This window comes from Crinia signifera, chromosome 9 (genome assembly GCF_055691185.1).
Source record: "Crinia signifera chromosome 9, ASM5569118v1, whole genome shotgun sequence".
NCBI classification, from domain to species: Eukaryota; Metazoa; Chordata; class Amphibia; order Anura; family Myobatrachidae; genus Crinia; species Crinia signifera.
Genome location: NC_139225.1, coordinates 2381760 through 2395887, shown reverse-complemented (window position 1 = coordinate 2395887; position 14128 = coordinate 2381760). Strand labels below are relative to the sequence as shown.

The 14128-nt window shown below is 44.6% G+C and overlaps 1 protein-coding gene across 3 annotated transcripts in view; it reads left to right on the top strand.

The window, feature by feature from the left end:
• The window catches only part of FUBP3 (far upstream element binding protein 3), a 57657-nt gene extending 44971 nt beyond the window's left edge, over positions 1 to 12686 (top strand). For 2 of the 3 annotated variants that reach the window (XM_083160880.1, XM_083160879.1), the window contains exons 13-18: positions 5459 to 5619; positions 6703 to 6776; positions 7416 to 7492; positions 10025 to 10096; positions 10237 to 10364; positions 10989 to 12686. In XM_083160880.1, coding sequence (XP_083017006.1) covers positions 5459 to 5619; positions 6703 to 6776; positions 7416 to 7492; positions 10025 to 10096; positions 10237 to 10364; positions 10989 to 10997 — 521 coding nt within the window. In that variant the 3' untranslated portion in view covers positions 10998 to 12686. The remainder of the gene's footprint in view (positions 1 to 5458; positions 5620 to 6702; positions 6777 to 7415; positions 7493 to 10024; positions 10097 to 10236; positions 10365 to 10988) is intronic. The other variant, XM_083160881.1, reaches the window with a different exon arrangement.
• The last annotated feature ends 1442 nt before the right edge of the window (positions 12687 to 14128 follow it).

Sequence of the window (14128 nt, the reverse complement as noted above, 5' to 3'; positions counted from 1 at the left end):
TTCTGCGTGGTGTCCTACGTAATACATATTACATGGATTTATTCTGTTCCGCATGGTTCTGCGTGGTGTCCTACGTAATACATATCACATGGATTTATTCTGTTGCGCATGGTTCTGCGTGGTGTCCTACGTAATACATATTACATGGATTTATTCTGTTCCGCATCGTTCTGCGTGGTGTCCTACGTAATACATATTACATGGATTTATTCTGTTCTGCATCGTTCTGCGTGGTGTCCTACGTAATACATATTACATGGATTTATTCTGTTGCGCGTCGTTCTGCGTGGTGTCCTACGTAATACATATTACATGGATTTAGTCTGTTCCGCGTCGTTCTGCGTGGTGTCCTACGTAATACATATTACATGGATTTATTCTGTTGCGCGTCGTTCTGCGTGGTGTCCTACGTAATACATATTACATGGATTTAGTCTGTTCCGCATCGTTCTGCGGGGTGTCCTACGTAATACATATTACATGGATTTATTCTGTTGCGCGTCGTTCTGCGTGGTGTCCTACGTAATACATATTACATGGATTTAGTCTGTTCCGCATCGTTCTGCGTGGTGTCCTACGTAATACATATCACATGGATTTATTCTGTTGCGCGTCGTTCTGCGTGGTGTCCTACGTAATACATATTACATGGATTTATTCTGTTGCGCATGGTTCTGCGTGGTGTCCTACGTAATACATATTACATGGATTTATTCTGTTCCGCATCGTTCTGCGTGGTGTCCTACGTAATACATATTACATGGATTTATTCTGTTGCGCATGGTTCTGCGTGGTGTCCTACGTAATACATATTAGATGGATTTATTCTGTTCTGCATCGTTCTGCGTGGTGTCCTACGTAATACATATTACATGGATTTATTCTGTTGCGCGTCGTTCTGCGTGGTGTCCTACGTAATACATATTACATGGATTTAGTCTGTTCCGCATCGTTCTGCGTGGTGTCCTACGTAATACATATTACATGGATTTATTCTGTTCCGCATCGTTCTGCGTGGTGTCCTACGTAATACATATTACATGGATTTATTCTGTTCCGCATGGTTCTGCGTGGTGTCCTACGTAATACATATCACATGGATTTATTCTGTTGCGCATGGTTCTGCGTGGTGTCCTACGTAATACATATTACATGGATTTATTCTGTTCCGCATCGTTCTGCGTGGTGTCCTACGTAATACATATTACATGGATTTATTCTGTTCTGCATCGTTCTGCGTGGTGTCCTACGTAATACATATTACATGGATTTATTCTGTTGCGCGTCGTTCTGCGTGGTGTCCTACGTAATACATATTACATGGATTTATTCTGTTGCGCGTCGTTCTGCGTGGTGTCCTACGTAATACATATTACATGGATTTATTCTGTTGCGCGTCGTTCTGCGTGGTGTCCTACGTAATACATATTACATGGATTTATTCTGTTGCGCGTCGTTCTGCGTGGTGTCCTACGTAATACATATTACATGGATTTAGTCTGTTCCGCATCGTTCTGCGTGGTGTCCTACGTAATACATATTACATGGATTTATTCTGTTGCACGTCGTTCTGCGTGGTGTCCTACGTAATACATATTACATGGATTTAGTCTGTTCCGCATCGTTCTGCGTGGTGTCCTACGTAATACATATCACATGGATTTATTCTGTTGCGCGTCGTTCTGCGTGGTGTCCTACGTAATACATATTACATGGATTTATTCTGTTGCGCATGGTTCTGCGTGGTGTCCTACGTAATACATATTACATGGATTTATTCTGTTGCGCATGGTTCTGCGTGGTGTCCTACGTAATACATATTACATGGATTTATTCTGTTCCGCATCGTTCTGCGTGGTGTCCTACGTAATACATATTACATGGATTTATTCTGTTGCGCGTCGTTCTGCGTGGTGTCCTACGTAATACTCACCCCTTTCTGCTCTAGTTATAAGAGTCTGGGTTACATCAGGGGTAGCGTCTTGTACAGGTATTTGGGTGCTGCAGATGGGGGAATGTTTACTTAGAATTTTCCAACCTCATCTGCGCATTGTTCCCTCTGTCAGGCATGTCCAAACTGTGGCCCTCCAGCTGTTGTGAAACTACACATCCCAGCATGCCTTGCCATAGTTTTAGCATTCCCCAGTAGAAAAACTGTGGCAGGGCATGATGGGACTTGTAGTTTCGCAGCAGCTGGAGGGCCATAGTTTGTACATGCCTGCTCTATGTATCTTAATCTTGGCATGCTTGTGTTTTGTCTGTCTTTTTAACCCATTTAAAATAGGTAAATGAGGCATTGGCAATGGGATTACTCGGCCAACTGCTGTGGGCTGCGTGGCACTTAGAGGGGCATTATTTGTTTGCTCACATGATCGCCCATCTATAGTGATGGTGCAGTGTATTCTTTTCTTTCAGTTTTTTGTGCTGGTCGTGCCACATGGGCCAGGTTTGGGTGCATAAACTATTGGATGTGGCAAGGAAAAAGCTGAGTGTATGGACAGTTCGCCCATTTCTGCTCACCACCACCGGAGGATGTGAGCAGGAATAAAGGGCGCCAGCGGCACTTGCGTCCATTTGGAGCAATCATTGAATTGCCCCGCCGAATGCACATTAGTTACAGTCATTCTATTACAGTCCGTATTAACTAGGAACCCAGACCATTATCAATACCTTTCCACCTTGTAACTTGGGGAACCAACCTTTTCTCCACCTATGTGTAAATTGACCCTTCCGTTTTCTATATGATCTGATTGGAGCACGGACTCCCTGAGTGATGGTGAGGTCCATGGTTAGATTTTGACTACATGCAGAACACTGGTTAGTACAGATCGCCCATACAGCCGTGAATGGGTGCCCTAGCCACCAGGGAGCACGGAGGCGGTTTCCCCTAGCCTACATCGCTACACGTGAATGGGTGCTCTAGCCACCGGGAAGCACAGGGGCGATTTCCCCTAGCCTACATGGCTTACACTAGTTACACCCCCCCCCCCCCCCCCCTTTAAATCTTATTGATCCCGTTACAGTCACTGGTACAAACTTACATCTTTAAGATTGATTGAGCACCATGACCAAATTTGCAGAACTTACAAAATTGAACAATGTGGTTGTATTGGGTTTATTTGGTATCCGTCAGTATTTTAACCAGATTCGAACAGTTTACTTTCCCTACCCCTGTTCTCATTCACCCAGTCTTGTTAAAGCAGCTTTCACTCAAATGCTGATAAGGCCTCATGTACTGAAAGGCTCAACAAATTGGAGGTTAGAGGTGATTACATGGGGGCTCCTGCTGTGCTCTGTTCTCCTTTAATTGATTGGGAGAGTGGTCTCTGGTGCTTTTATCCTCTGTCATTAACTAATAACGGGGACGCTGTACCTCGGGGGTTTTCTTGCATGCAGTCAGGGCAAAAACGGTCTCTCTGCAATGTTGTATATGGCGGCAGTTTCTATATTGGCATTGTTTCTCTGCGGTTGGTTTAGTTACTGGTGTAGACCTACTTGTAGTGATAGTGATGTTTAACCCTTTGAGTTCATTTGTCAAAATAGGTATAAAATTTGCCAAGCAAACATTTTATCCATCCTAATGACCTGTAATGTTTAGTTTATACAGGAAATATTAAATTTTTTTTACACAACATTTTTTATTTGAATTTACATAACAAATGTGAGTGTCGCTGGTATTTTTAGCAGATGTTTTGCACAGCTCTCACAGATTTTGGCACTGAAAGGGTTTAGTATTCTTTATATTTTTGGGAGAATATAATCCGCTACGGGTTTATCAGTTGCTGGTAGTCTCGCGCTTCATAGTTGAGGAAGTTGGTTTTTTAGAAATGCACTTTTAATGCCATTTTATTATACAGGACCTTCTATAGAAACCGCTACCTAAGTAATGTCACTTGTGGAAGGCAGCCGATTATTTCTTATAAATTGGAGAATTTAGAGAGTAGGCCACGTTGGTTTGCATACACTTCACCCCCTGCTGTTGCCTGTGTCTGATTTGTACAAAGGTTTGTTTTTCTCCCCGTCACTAATGGAGGTGGACGGAAGTCATAATGGGCCATGTTTAAGTCCTTTTATTTTATCCATTTATACATGCAAAAATGATGATACATAAACAATTCAATATAAAAGTTTCAAAGTGGTGAAAAGTGGACGACTGTTCTAAACAATAGCACTCCCTGACGCGGTGACGGCAGCACTCCCTGGCGCGGTGACGGCAGCACTCCCTGGCGCGGTGACGGCAGCACTCCCTGGCGCGGCGACGGCAGCACTCCCTGGCGCGGCGACGGCCGCACTCCCTGGCGCGGCGACGGCAGCACTCCCTGGCGCGGCGACGGCCGCACTCCCTGGCGCGGCGACGGCCGCACTCCCTGGCGCGGCGACGGCAGCACCCCCTGGCGCGGCGACGGCAGCACCCCCTGGCGCGGCGACGGCAGCACCCCCTGGCGCGGCGACGGCAGCACCCCCTGGCGCGGCGACGGCAGCACCCCCTGGCGCGGCGACGGCAGCACCCCCTGGCGCGGCGACGGCAGCACCCCCTGGCGCGGCGACGGCAGCACCCCCTGGCGCGGCGACGGCAGCACCCCCTGACGCGGCGACGGCAGCACTCCCTGGCGCGGCGACGGCAGCGGCGACGGCAGCACTCCCTGGCGCGGCGACGGCAGCACTCCCTGGCGCGGCGACGGCAGCACCCCCTGGCGCGGCGACGGCAGCACCCCCTGGCGCGGCGACGGCAGCACTCACTGACACCGCGTATTTGGTTTAAATGCTGTGACTCAGAATAGTGCAGGAGGGTAGAGGGTCCTGCTTGTTAGAGCTGAAGGGAGGTTACCACTGGGGGTATAGGTCATAGGAGTCGATAGTTTGAGGATTAACATACATTAGGTCACCCAGTAAAGGTCGACAGGGTTTTAGGACGACACATGAAATAGGTCGACAGGGTCGGAAGGTGGACACAAGCATTAGGTCTACAATGGAAAGACAACAGTCAGAATGTTTCAATTATTATTTTTTTCGCTGTTCTTCTGTAGACGTAAGTCGGACATTGTGTGAGTGTACTGCCAGCGTGTGCCATGCTTGGGGCGCGGGGTCTCGCTGGGTGCCACTGTGTCCCTCCACCTCCTAGTGGATGGTAGGGTATGAAATACCACCTGTCAAAACCTTTTGCCTGTTACCTTCAGTGGACGTTCCTAATGTATGTCGACCTTCAAACTATTGACCTAGGGACCGTATCCCATCACTGGGCAGTGACCTTGGGGAATGTGTAATATATAGAAGTGTAGTATAGCCCTGTCCATACACCGCGTGTGTGACGTCTGTTGTATGTGACACCGCGTGTGTGACGTCTGTTGTATAATGTGACACGCGTGTGTGACGTCTGTTGTATAATGTGACACCGCGTGTGTGACGTCTGTTGTATAATGTGACACAAGTCTCTAACCGGTTTCCCCCTTTCTCCCAGGTGGTGAAAATATCAAAAGCATAAACCAGCAGTCGGGGGCCCATGTGGAGCTGCAGAGGAACCCGCCGCCCAACACAGACCCAAGTGTCCGGATATTCACCATCCGAGGCGTTCCACAGCAGATCGAGCTGGCCAGACATCTCATAGATGAGAAAGTTGGGGTAGGTTTCTAAGGGATCGTGTGTGTGTGTGTGTGTGTGTATATATGTGTGTGTGTGTAGATAGATAGATAGATCGATATATACAGGCTGGAAGCCGGCACTCCAGGGGTTTTACAGCAGGGTGAAACTCTTTCAGAAAGAAGATACCGACACAAGGGTACCCTTGTGTCGGTATCTTCTTTCTGAAAGAGGTTCACTCTGCTGTAAAACCCCTGGAGTGCCGGCTTCCAGCATATATATATATATATATATATATATATATATATATATATATATATATATATATATATATATATATATATATATATATATATATATATATATATATATATATATATATATATATATATATATATAGTATATGTAGAAAGAAATTGGAGAAAAAGCGCAGATATGAGCAAAGTGTCAAACAAATTTTACTAAAAGTGCAGGCTCACATACATCATAGATAACAGCAAACAGCTTGCCACAGTGATATCCAACACGGTGCACCAAGGACTTGAATAGCCGGGACCAGCCTTTTCGCCGCCGCCAGGGCCTCCGTGGTCAGGAACTCCAAAAGCACAGCGTTGTCAGTTTAGGCCACGCCCAACCGGTTTCGTCATCTGGGGACACCCAGATGACGAAACCGGTTGGGCGTGGCCTAAACTGACAACGCTGTGCTTTTGGAGTTCCTGACCACGGAGGCCCTGGCGGCGGCGAAAAGGCTGGTCCCGGCTATTCAAGTCCTTGGTGCACCGTGTTGGATATCACTGTGGCAAGCTGTTTGCTGTTATCTATGATGTATGTGAGCCTGCACTTTTAGTAAAATTTGTTTGACACTTTGCTCATATCTGCGCTTTTTCTCCAATTTCTTTCTACATGTGATTGGGACAATTAAAGCTAAGGTCTGGCTTTATTTGGAGAGAGCTGCACTACATCCTGACCCAAGGACGAACTCCTATTTTCTGAAGCTTGTGGCTGTGCGCAGTCTGGATCTACATTTTGTATATAATTTTCCATATAACTTTGGCCATTTGTCAGACGGATATCGACTGGGGAATTTCATCTGTGACCTTTTGTGTTCCCTCTGTTCCCACCCAGGGCACTGCGATAGGCGCTCCAAGCAGCTTTGGCCAGAGTCCTTTCAACCAGGCGCACGCGACACCTCATCAAAAGTAAGTGACTGGAACTTTATTCTGACGCGTGAGTGTAACATTTGTCGTCTCTATATGTAAAGTGTAAATTACATTAGAAGAAACCTTTACCAAATAAGCAGGAGAGCATAGAAATATCACTCATTTATTTATGTGGCCAACACTTTATGGGGAAAATTCAGTGACTGCCATCAGTCCCCGCCCAAACTGCTACAGTTTTGCTGTTTGGCCATACTAAAACTGGGGCAGGGCATGCTGGGATGTGTACTTTAACAGCTGGAGAACAACCCCACACACACACACACACACACACACACACACGGAGTCAGTAACTACTATGGCACCATGCTGATCCCAAGTGTGTAAATTGATTCAATCTTAGCGGACACTTGGATCCAGCATAACCTTATACAGTAGGTTCATCTATGTGCCGTACATCGGGTTGGTGACGTTTTGAATGTAAAAATGATATATAAAAAAGAACTGCAGCCGCTAAGAATGCTTATCGCTAGTAGATGTGACACAATGTTTATTGCCCTTTACTTACTTCATTTTGTTAATGGCGATGGGCAGATTACCCCTAGCTACCACCGATGTCCATAGTGCAGGTGCCTTCAGTTAGAGAAAGTATAAACCTGGTCTTTTTCTTCTCCTTTTCAGTGGTCCTCAGGCGTTTGTAACACAGGGTTGGGGTAGCACTTACCAGGCGTGGCAGCAGCCTACCCAGCAACTTCCAGGTGAGTGGCCGTACACCCTCTTAGGGTCCCATTCCTATGTACGGGGGGTTATTTCGGTATGTGTAAGGCGCGTTATCTGTTGTATCTTGTGCAGCCTGTGACTTTTCCAGCTCCTCCTCTGCAACGTGCAGCATTCTTTAGCCTACAGATATACAACTGGTGCAGAACTAGGGTGGCCGTTACACCAGCCCATTGCTCTAAGTCGTGGGGCCTGACGCGGGCCTTGCTGCAGTGTTCCGCCTTGTGGGCTATCTGACTGCTCTCCGCCAGAGCACAAGTAATTATCCTAGTCTGATACATTAGATGTCACACATCCCGCTCACTTCTCTGTATTTTCCTTATTCTTTCTCTATTCATGGTTTCAAGGTGAAATGATCTTGTGCGCTCTCTCCTTACTCCTACGCAGCGGTACTCTCTCCTTACTCCTACGCAGCGGTACTCGCTGTAATGCAGAGAACATAAATAGGTGTTGACTGAAATATGTCTGCCTTTCACTCCTTGGGATATGATGCAGCACGCAAGAGAGCACTCGCTCCTTCCCCTGTCTAGAGAATTTAGGGCCTTATTCTAGTTCACTCTTTCTGAGAAAATCCTTCTTAGATGGACAAAACCATGTGCACTGCAGGGGGGCAGATGTAACTTGTGCAGAGATAATTAGATTTGGGTGAATTATTTTGTTTCTGTGCATGGTAAATACTGGCTGCTTTATTTTTACACTGCAATATAAATCTCACTTTGAAGTAAAACCCCACCCAAATCTAATTATCTCTGCACAAGTAACATCTGCCCCACCTGCAGTGCACATGGTTTTGTCCAACGAAGAAGGATTTTGTCATAGAGTGAACTAGAATAAGGCCCTTAATCTGTAATGCTGTGAAACCAGCGGTTAATTGAAGGAGAGACTGTAGAACCAGGTTGTCTAATTGGAGTTCAGTGGTCTATTTCGGTCATGTCCGCTGAGAAGTGAGCCGGTCTCTCATGCAAAGTAGAGGCAGCCGTGTTGCTTGCGAGGTCCCGATACAGGCTAAATATTGGCCCAACCCACTGAATTACTGCGCACAGGCAAATGATCATCTCTACATTGTATGAATATAGTATGCGGTATTGATCCAGCAAGTGGTTTCCTGCTGAGAAGGACACAGGGAGCAGGCTGGGAGAAATGCGCTCTGCGTGCTGTAATCCGTTTCTCACTATGTTGTCTGAGAGTCCCATTTCCAGATCTATTGTTCCCTGGTTTTGTATGCAAGCATCCATTCAAATCCCAACTGGTGAACAAATCCAGCGAGTCCAAACTCCTCCCCCTCCCAGCCTAATAAGTGATCTAAACATTTGGAGTTTTATTGCCTTTAACAACCCCCCCCTCTTTCTCAGACATAAAGCGTCCAATGAGGTAAAACACGCCAGTTTGCAGTCCATTAATTGGCGTATCCCTCAATGACTTCCCAAAGAAAGGCCATTGATAGAGATCCTTTATGTGAGAATTAGCAGGTGGGCACTTTGTGACCCGGTCATTCATTAAGGGACAGCGCCTGGCTTGTGGCAGTGGTCAACCCTTAACCCGCCTCTTATGTGTCCAGCTCTGCTCCCCACCAGGCCGCAGCATGCTTGCTTCTGCTCTCCTGTAAAATGATTCCCCTGCATAACCAATACAGTTCATCGCATTTGTTTGATACATGTATTTAATTACTAAACATAGTATTAAAGCACAGTGCTTGCCTTATCAATAGAATATTTAAAAACAAAGATGGCCTCCGGGATGATGTGCTGTTCTGTTCACACCTACGTACGGGTCTGGTAAAGAGCCTGTTGAATTGGGTTGGATCACTATTAAGCCCCGTACACACTAGGCCACTGGCTGCACTTCCCATATATAGCCAACTTCTGAGCAATATCTTTTACAAAAAATCATGTAGTGTTTGTGGGCTTTAGGCTTGGCGATTGGGTTGAGCCTCATTCAGACCAGCTGTCCGCACATTATCCAGGCTTGGGTTTTTTTTCTGCCTAGGCTTTAGATTATGATAGTCTGCTAAATATGTGATAATTCTACGTTTTCAGCATAGTGACAAGTGGAACATAGTGTGGACTGATGAAGGAAATAGCTGTCGTTTTCTGTATACTGTACAAGCAGGTAGTGTTATTTGTAGCTCTAGCCTGATCTGCTAAGTGTACAGTCCTTTCAGACAGCACCTAGGAACCCGGGTTATCGCTTTGTCGAGCACCAATTGTTTCAAACCAGGGTTGAACACTGCTGTGCCGTGTGAACAATTAACCCAGGTCCTGTTCACACTATGGGAGCTCCAAGCGTTGCCTCCTGCCCCCACCCCGTCTGATGTCAGTGTCCAAGCAGTATGCCAGGTCGCTGTGGGGAGCCCGAATTCTAGGGGCAACCCGACATTTGCGGTCTGAAAGCTATATGTGGCGGACAGGCCTGTATATGTGGTTTGAAAAATTCTTATTAGAGCTGTAGGGTATTGTGCAAAAAAGTGTTTTATTGTTGTTTAAATCTATATTTATATATAATATCCCCCCCAGGTCAGCAGAGCCAGCAGCAGAACACTCAGCCGGATTACAGCAAGGCGTGGGAGGAGTATTACAAGAAGCAGAGTGAGTATTCTGTACATAAGGTAGACTGTGTATGATGGGCTGTATATAGTTAGTAGCTCCCTTTAGGTCCTATAGAGACTTATGTAGGTATATACATATATATATATATATATATACATCTCCACACTCATTCTCTGCAGATCAAGCTGCCAGCGCCAGCTCCCAGCCAAGCTCTCAACCAGACTACACGATGGCGTGGGCAGAGTATTACAGACAGCAAGCGGCTTATTATGGACAGTCATTGGGACAGACGCAAACCCACAGCCAGGTAGGTAGCACCCAGGTTCTGTAATCCTGCTCAGTGCCTGTACCTCCCAGCAATGTCTCTTGCATGGATGGTGCAAATAGAACCCAAGCAGAGCGTTGTGCTGGTTTTAGTCCTAGGCGGGGTGGACGTCTGTCTCAGCAAATAGTACATCACGTCCTTCCCTTCCCGGCCAATTTAATTAAGCATTTGAGTGAATGTCCATTTAGTATTATTGGTGTAGCGGGTGTATTTAATGGAGATCTCACGGAACTAGTTTTTGTATAAAAGGAAATGTAATCAGATATTGTGGGAGGTTGTAAAGGGGGGGGGGGGGGGTATTCATGGCAGGGATAGCCAAGGTGACCATGGAGAAGGATTGGTTTTCCTACCACTTATGTAAAACTAGTAAGCCCACGTGAAGGTATATAGATAAGGCTTCCATAAAATAGTGCAGACATCAGGATTTCTGCATGGCAGTCAGAGTATTCTTAGGACACCAGAATAAGAGGTGCTTTATAGAACAGCTTGGTGGCCGTCACTAAACTATTAAATGTTCTATATCCCTGACTAAATACAGCGCAATGTGACTGCACTGCTGAATGGCCCTTCTGCCCCTCACATTTACTCATTCTCTTTACCTTACAGGAGCAGTAGAACAATTGTCCCGTTGATGGCAATATATATTTTTGTTTTTGTTTTTCCCTCGGAATCATTGCAGAAGAAGAACCTTAATTTGTAACCAGTTTCTAGATTTGCCTACGTTTTGATGAAGACTTTCTTTCTGTTTGTAAAACACTAGTGATAGGGTTAAATCCATACTGAACTTTGCTAAGAATCAGGTTTCTATAATATACTAAAGATAGAAATGTGCTGGGAGTATTTTCTTTTTATTTTTTCTTTGAATTTTTTTCTTTTTTTTTTCTTTTCTTCATTTTTCTTTTATTTTTTATTTCTTACCCTTGAAAAAAAGTGTTAACATGAATTCTTTTTGGAACCGATCAGACTTATTGAAGAAAAAAGGATACAAATAATAAAAAAAATATATATGTATATTCCTCCACTGTGTAGCCCCTGCCCCCCCCTTGGTGCTGATATTGCAACATATTTGTCTCTCAATATATTATTTTATTTTTTTGTAGCATTTTGTCTATCGGACAATGCAGCTTGGAGGTCTTATCACAACGATAAAACAAAAACTTACAAAAAAATATGTACACGGCTCCTAAAAAATTTTAAATGTGTATTTAAATATTCTTAACTGTAAATTCATTAAATGTTTTACGTCTAATTTTCTGGTATTATGACTGTATTTGATTTTATTGCATTTTTTTGTTATTTCTTTTTTAAAGAGAATTATCAATCTGTGTTACGTGGAAATTATTTGTTCATTCTGAAAAAGCGAATATTTGAATCCATTTCTTGAGACAAGTGTGCGTCGGGATAAAATGGGGAGGGGGGGTGCAGGGACATATTTTGTAGGCTTTGTATAATACCTAGGGTTTTGAAGGGTTAATATAAAAACAAATGATTGTTAACCCCCGTCCTTCCAGAGGGCCGTGTAATGCATCGCAGTGCAATGTGATTCCAGTCCCTCTGGCAGGTCAGGGGAACATTTTATAAAGCAATGTTTATCAGTTATTCAGTTGCCTCTGTGTATCAGACTTCCAAGCTATAACAGGAAATGACTTTTTGTGCTGTCAGAAATAAATACTATTATTTTTTAATATGAAAATTCAGCTGTTAGAATCTTTAATGCAAACACTGTGGAACATTTAACAGTATGAAAAAGTTTAAAAAAGAATCGTAATAACTATTTTTTAACTCCAGGGTTTGTTCTTGATGGTTTTTTTGTTTTGTTTTTTCTGCTTGTTTTGTTTTAAAAATTTTCTTATCTAATTGTCAAATTTATCATAGAAAATAAATAAAAACTAGTATTAACCACAGTATGTGCTAAACAACAACAACGACTTGTGATTTAATAAAAGGGATATGATTTTGAATGTTTGTAGTCCTTTTTTTCCCCTCTTGTACAGATTACTTTTTTTTTGCCTTTTCCTCCATTTTTTTTTTATTTTTTTTTTAAAGAAACGGAATTAAAGCTAATTTGTGTGTGTGTGAATTTACAATTTAATCCTTGGGAACATTCCGTTTTTTTTGTTTTTGTTTTTTTAAAGGAGGGTGAATTTAACTTTTTTTTTCTTTTTATTCCTAAAATGTTTAACTGTTAACATAAAATCACAATTGGATGATATTCAGTATGTTACAGAGAGATGTCTTATCTGACAATTGCATTTTACACTCTATATAATAAAAATGCCACAAGGCTGCTTGTGGATGAAAATGTTCCAATGTCTGTTTCCTTGGTGTTTGCTTCATTCACAGAAAATAAAGGCAAGACCCCGTTTTTTTCTTATATATATATTTCAGGTTGCTACATAGTGAATGGCTTGTAACTAAAGATGATATAAAAATGGGTCATGTCGTCTGCTTCTGCCATTCTTTCCCTAATTGTCAGGGTTTGAGCTGGATGGGCCGATTCCATCTGGCTAACGGGTGTTCAACAGTGTCCACCTCAACCCCCTTTTATCTTAATTGTGCACAACATTCTATGTTCATACACATTGGGTGACTTTCAGCTGAAAGCCGCCCAGTGTGTTCCAGCAGATGCGCGGCCTGGCCAGTGATAATGCATGAGCGGGTATCATCGCTGGCCCGGCCGCTCATCTGGTATTACCAGCAGATGAGCGACTGAGTGGGCGGATTTCCGTAGCGTGCTGCTAAAGGTGTGAAAAGCACTCAGTGTGTATGCAATGAGTATTTTTCAGCCTAGCAATTTTCCCCATCACTGTTAAGCCGTGTACACACGGCAGCGATGTTTGCTGAAATCGCTGGCAATATGGGTGCGCGCTCCTGTTTTCAGACCCTTTCTAATCGCTGCTCCTGCGACCAGCTGATTCCCTCTGCGGCACCGCCCGGCAGAGGTTCCCTTTCATCAGCGACTATCTCTGGTCACTGATGAAAAGGAGAAACTGAGCGATATATCTCCCCCGTGTGTACGCACCTTTATAGATACACACGGGGCATTTTTTACCTGGTAAGTATGGGCCTTTTAGGGGCCCATTTATCAACTAATATTTGCGGCTAAACCCCCGAAGTTAACCGCAAATATTAAGTTTCACCTAAATGTATTAAAGGGGACCACAGCAGGGATCGGAGATCCCTGCTGCGATCCTCCCTGCAACGCCGCCGGCCGCATCCCCCATAGGTTTCTATGGGGGATGTGAAGCTGCCTGATGTATCAACATCGGGCAGCCCGGCATCACACCCCTGGGCTATCGCCATTCTGAGATGGCGGTAGCCCATTGTAGCCTATGGCTACACTTCGCACTGCACGAGCAGGGCAGTGCGGTTAGAGGGGTCGTCGGGGGTCAGCGCATAACCGCCCATGCGCTGACCTCCCGGCTTCTGGCTCCAGGCATCGCAGGGACGGGCTCCTTTCGGAGCCCTGTCCCCTCAGTGCCAGGGATGATACATCCCAGTGATGTGATCGCATTTTACAATGCGATCCTGGGCGGTAATATTCCGCATTGATAAATGTGCCCCTTAATCTCCGGAATTAGTGAAAACCACACTTAGCAAAAGAGCCTCCTATTGGCACTAAGGTGTGAAGTGCATGCGTTCTACACAAATGTTACAGACTGAAACGAGCTTGGGGCTGTAGATTTTCATTTGCCAAAATAGACGTCTTACTTTCTAAGCATCCTCAATGACTTTTCCAAGTGCGA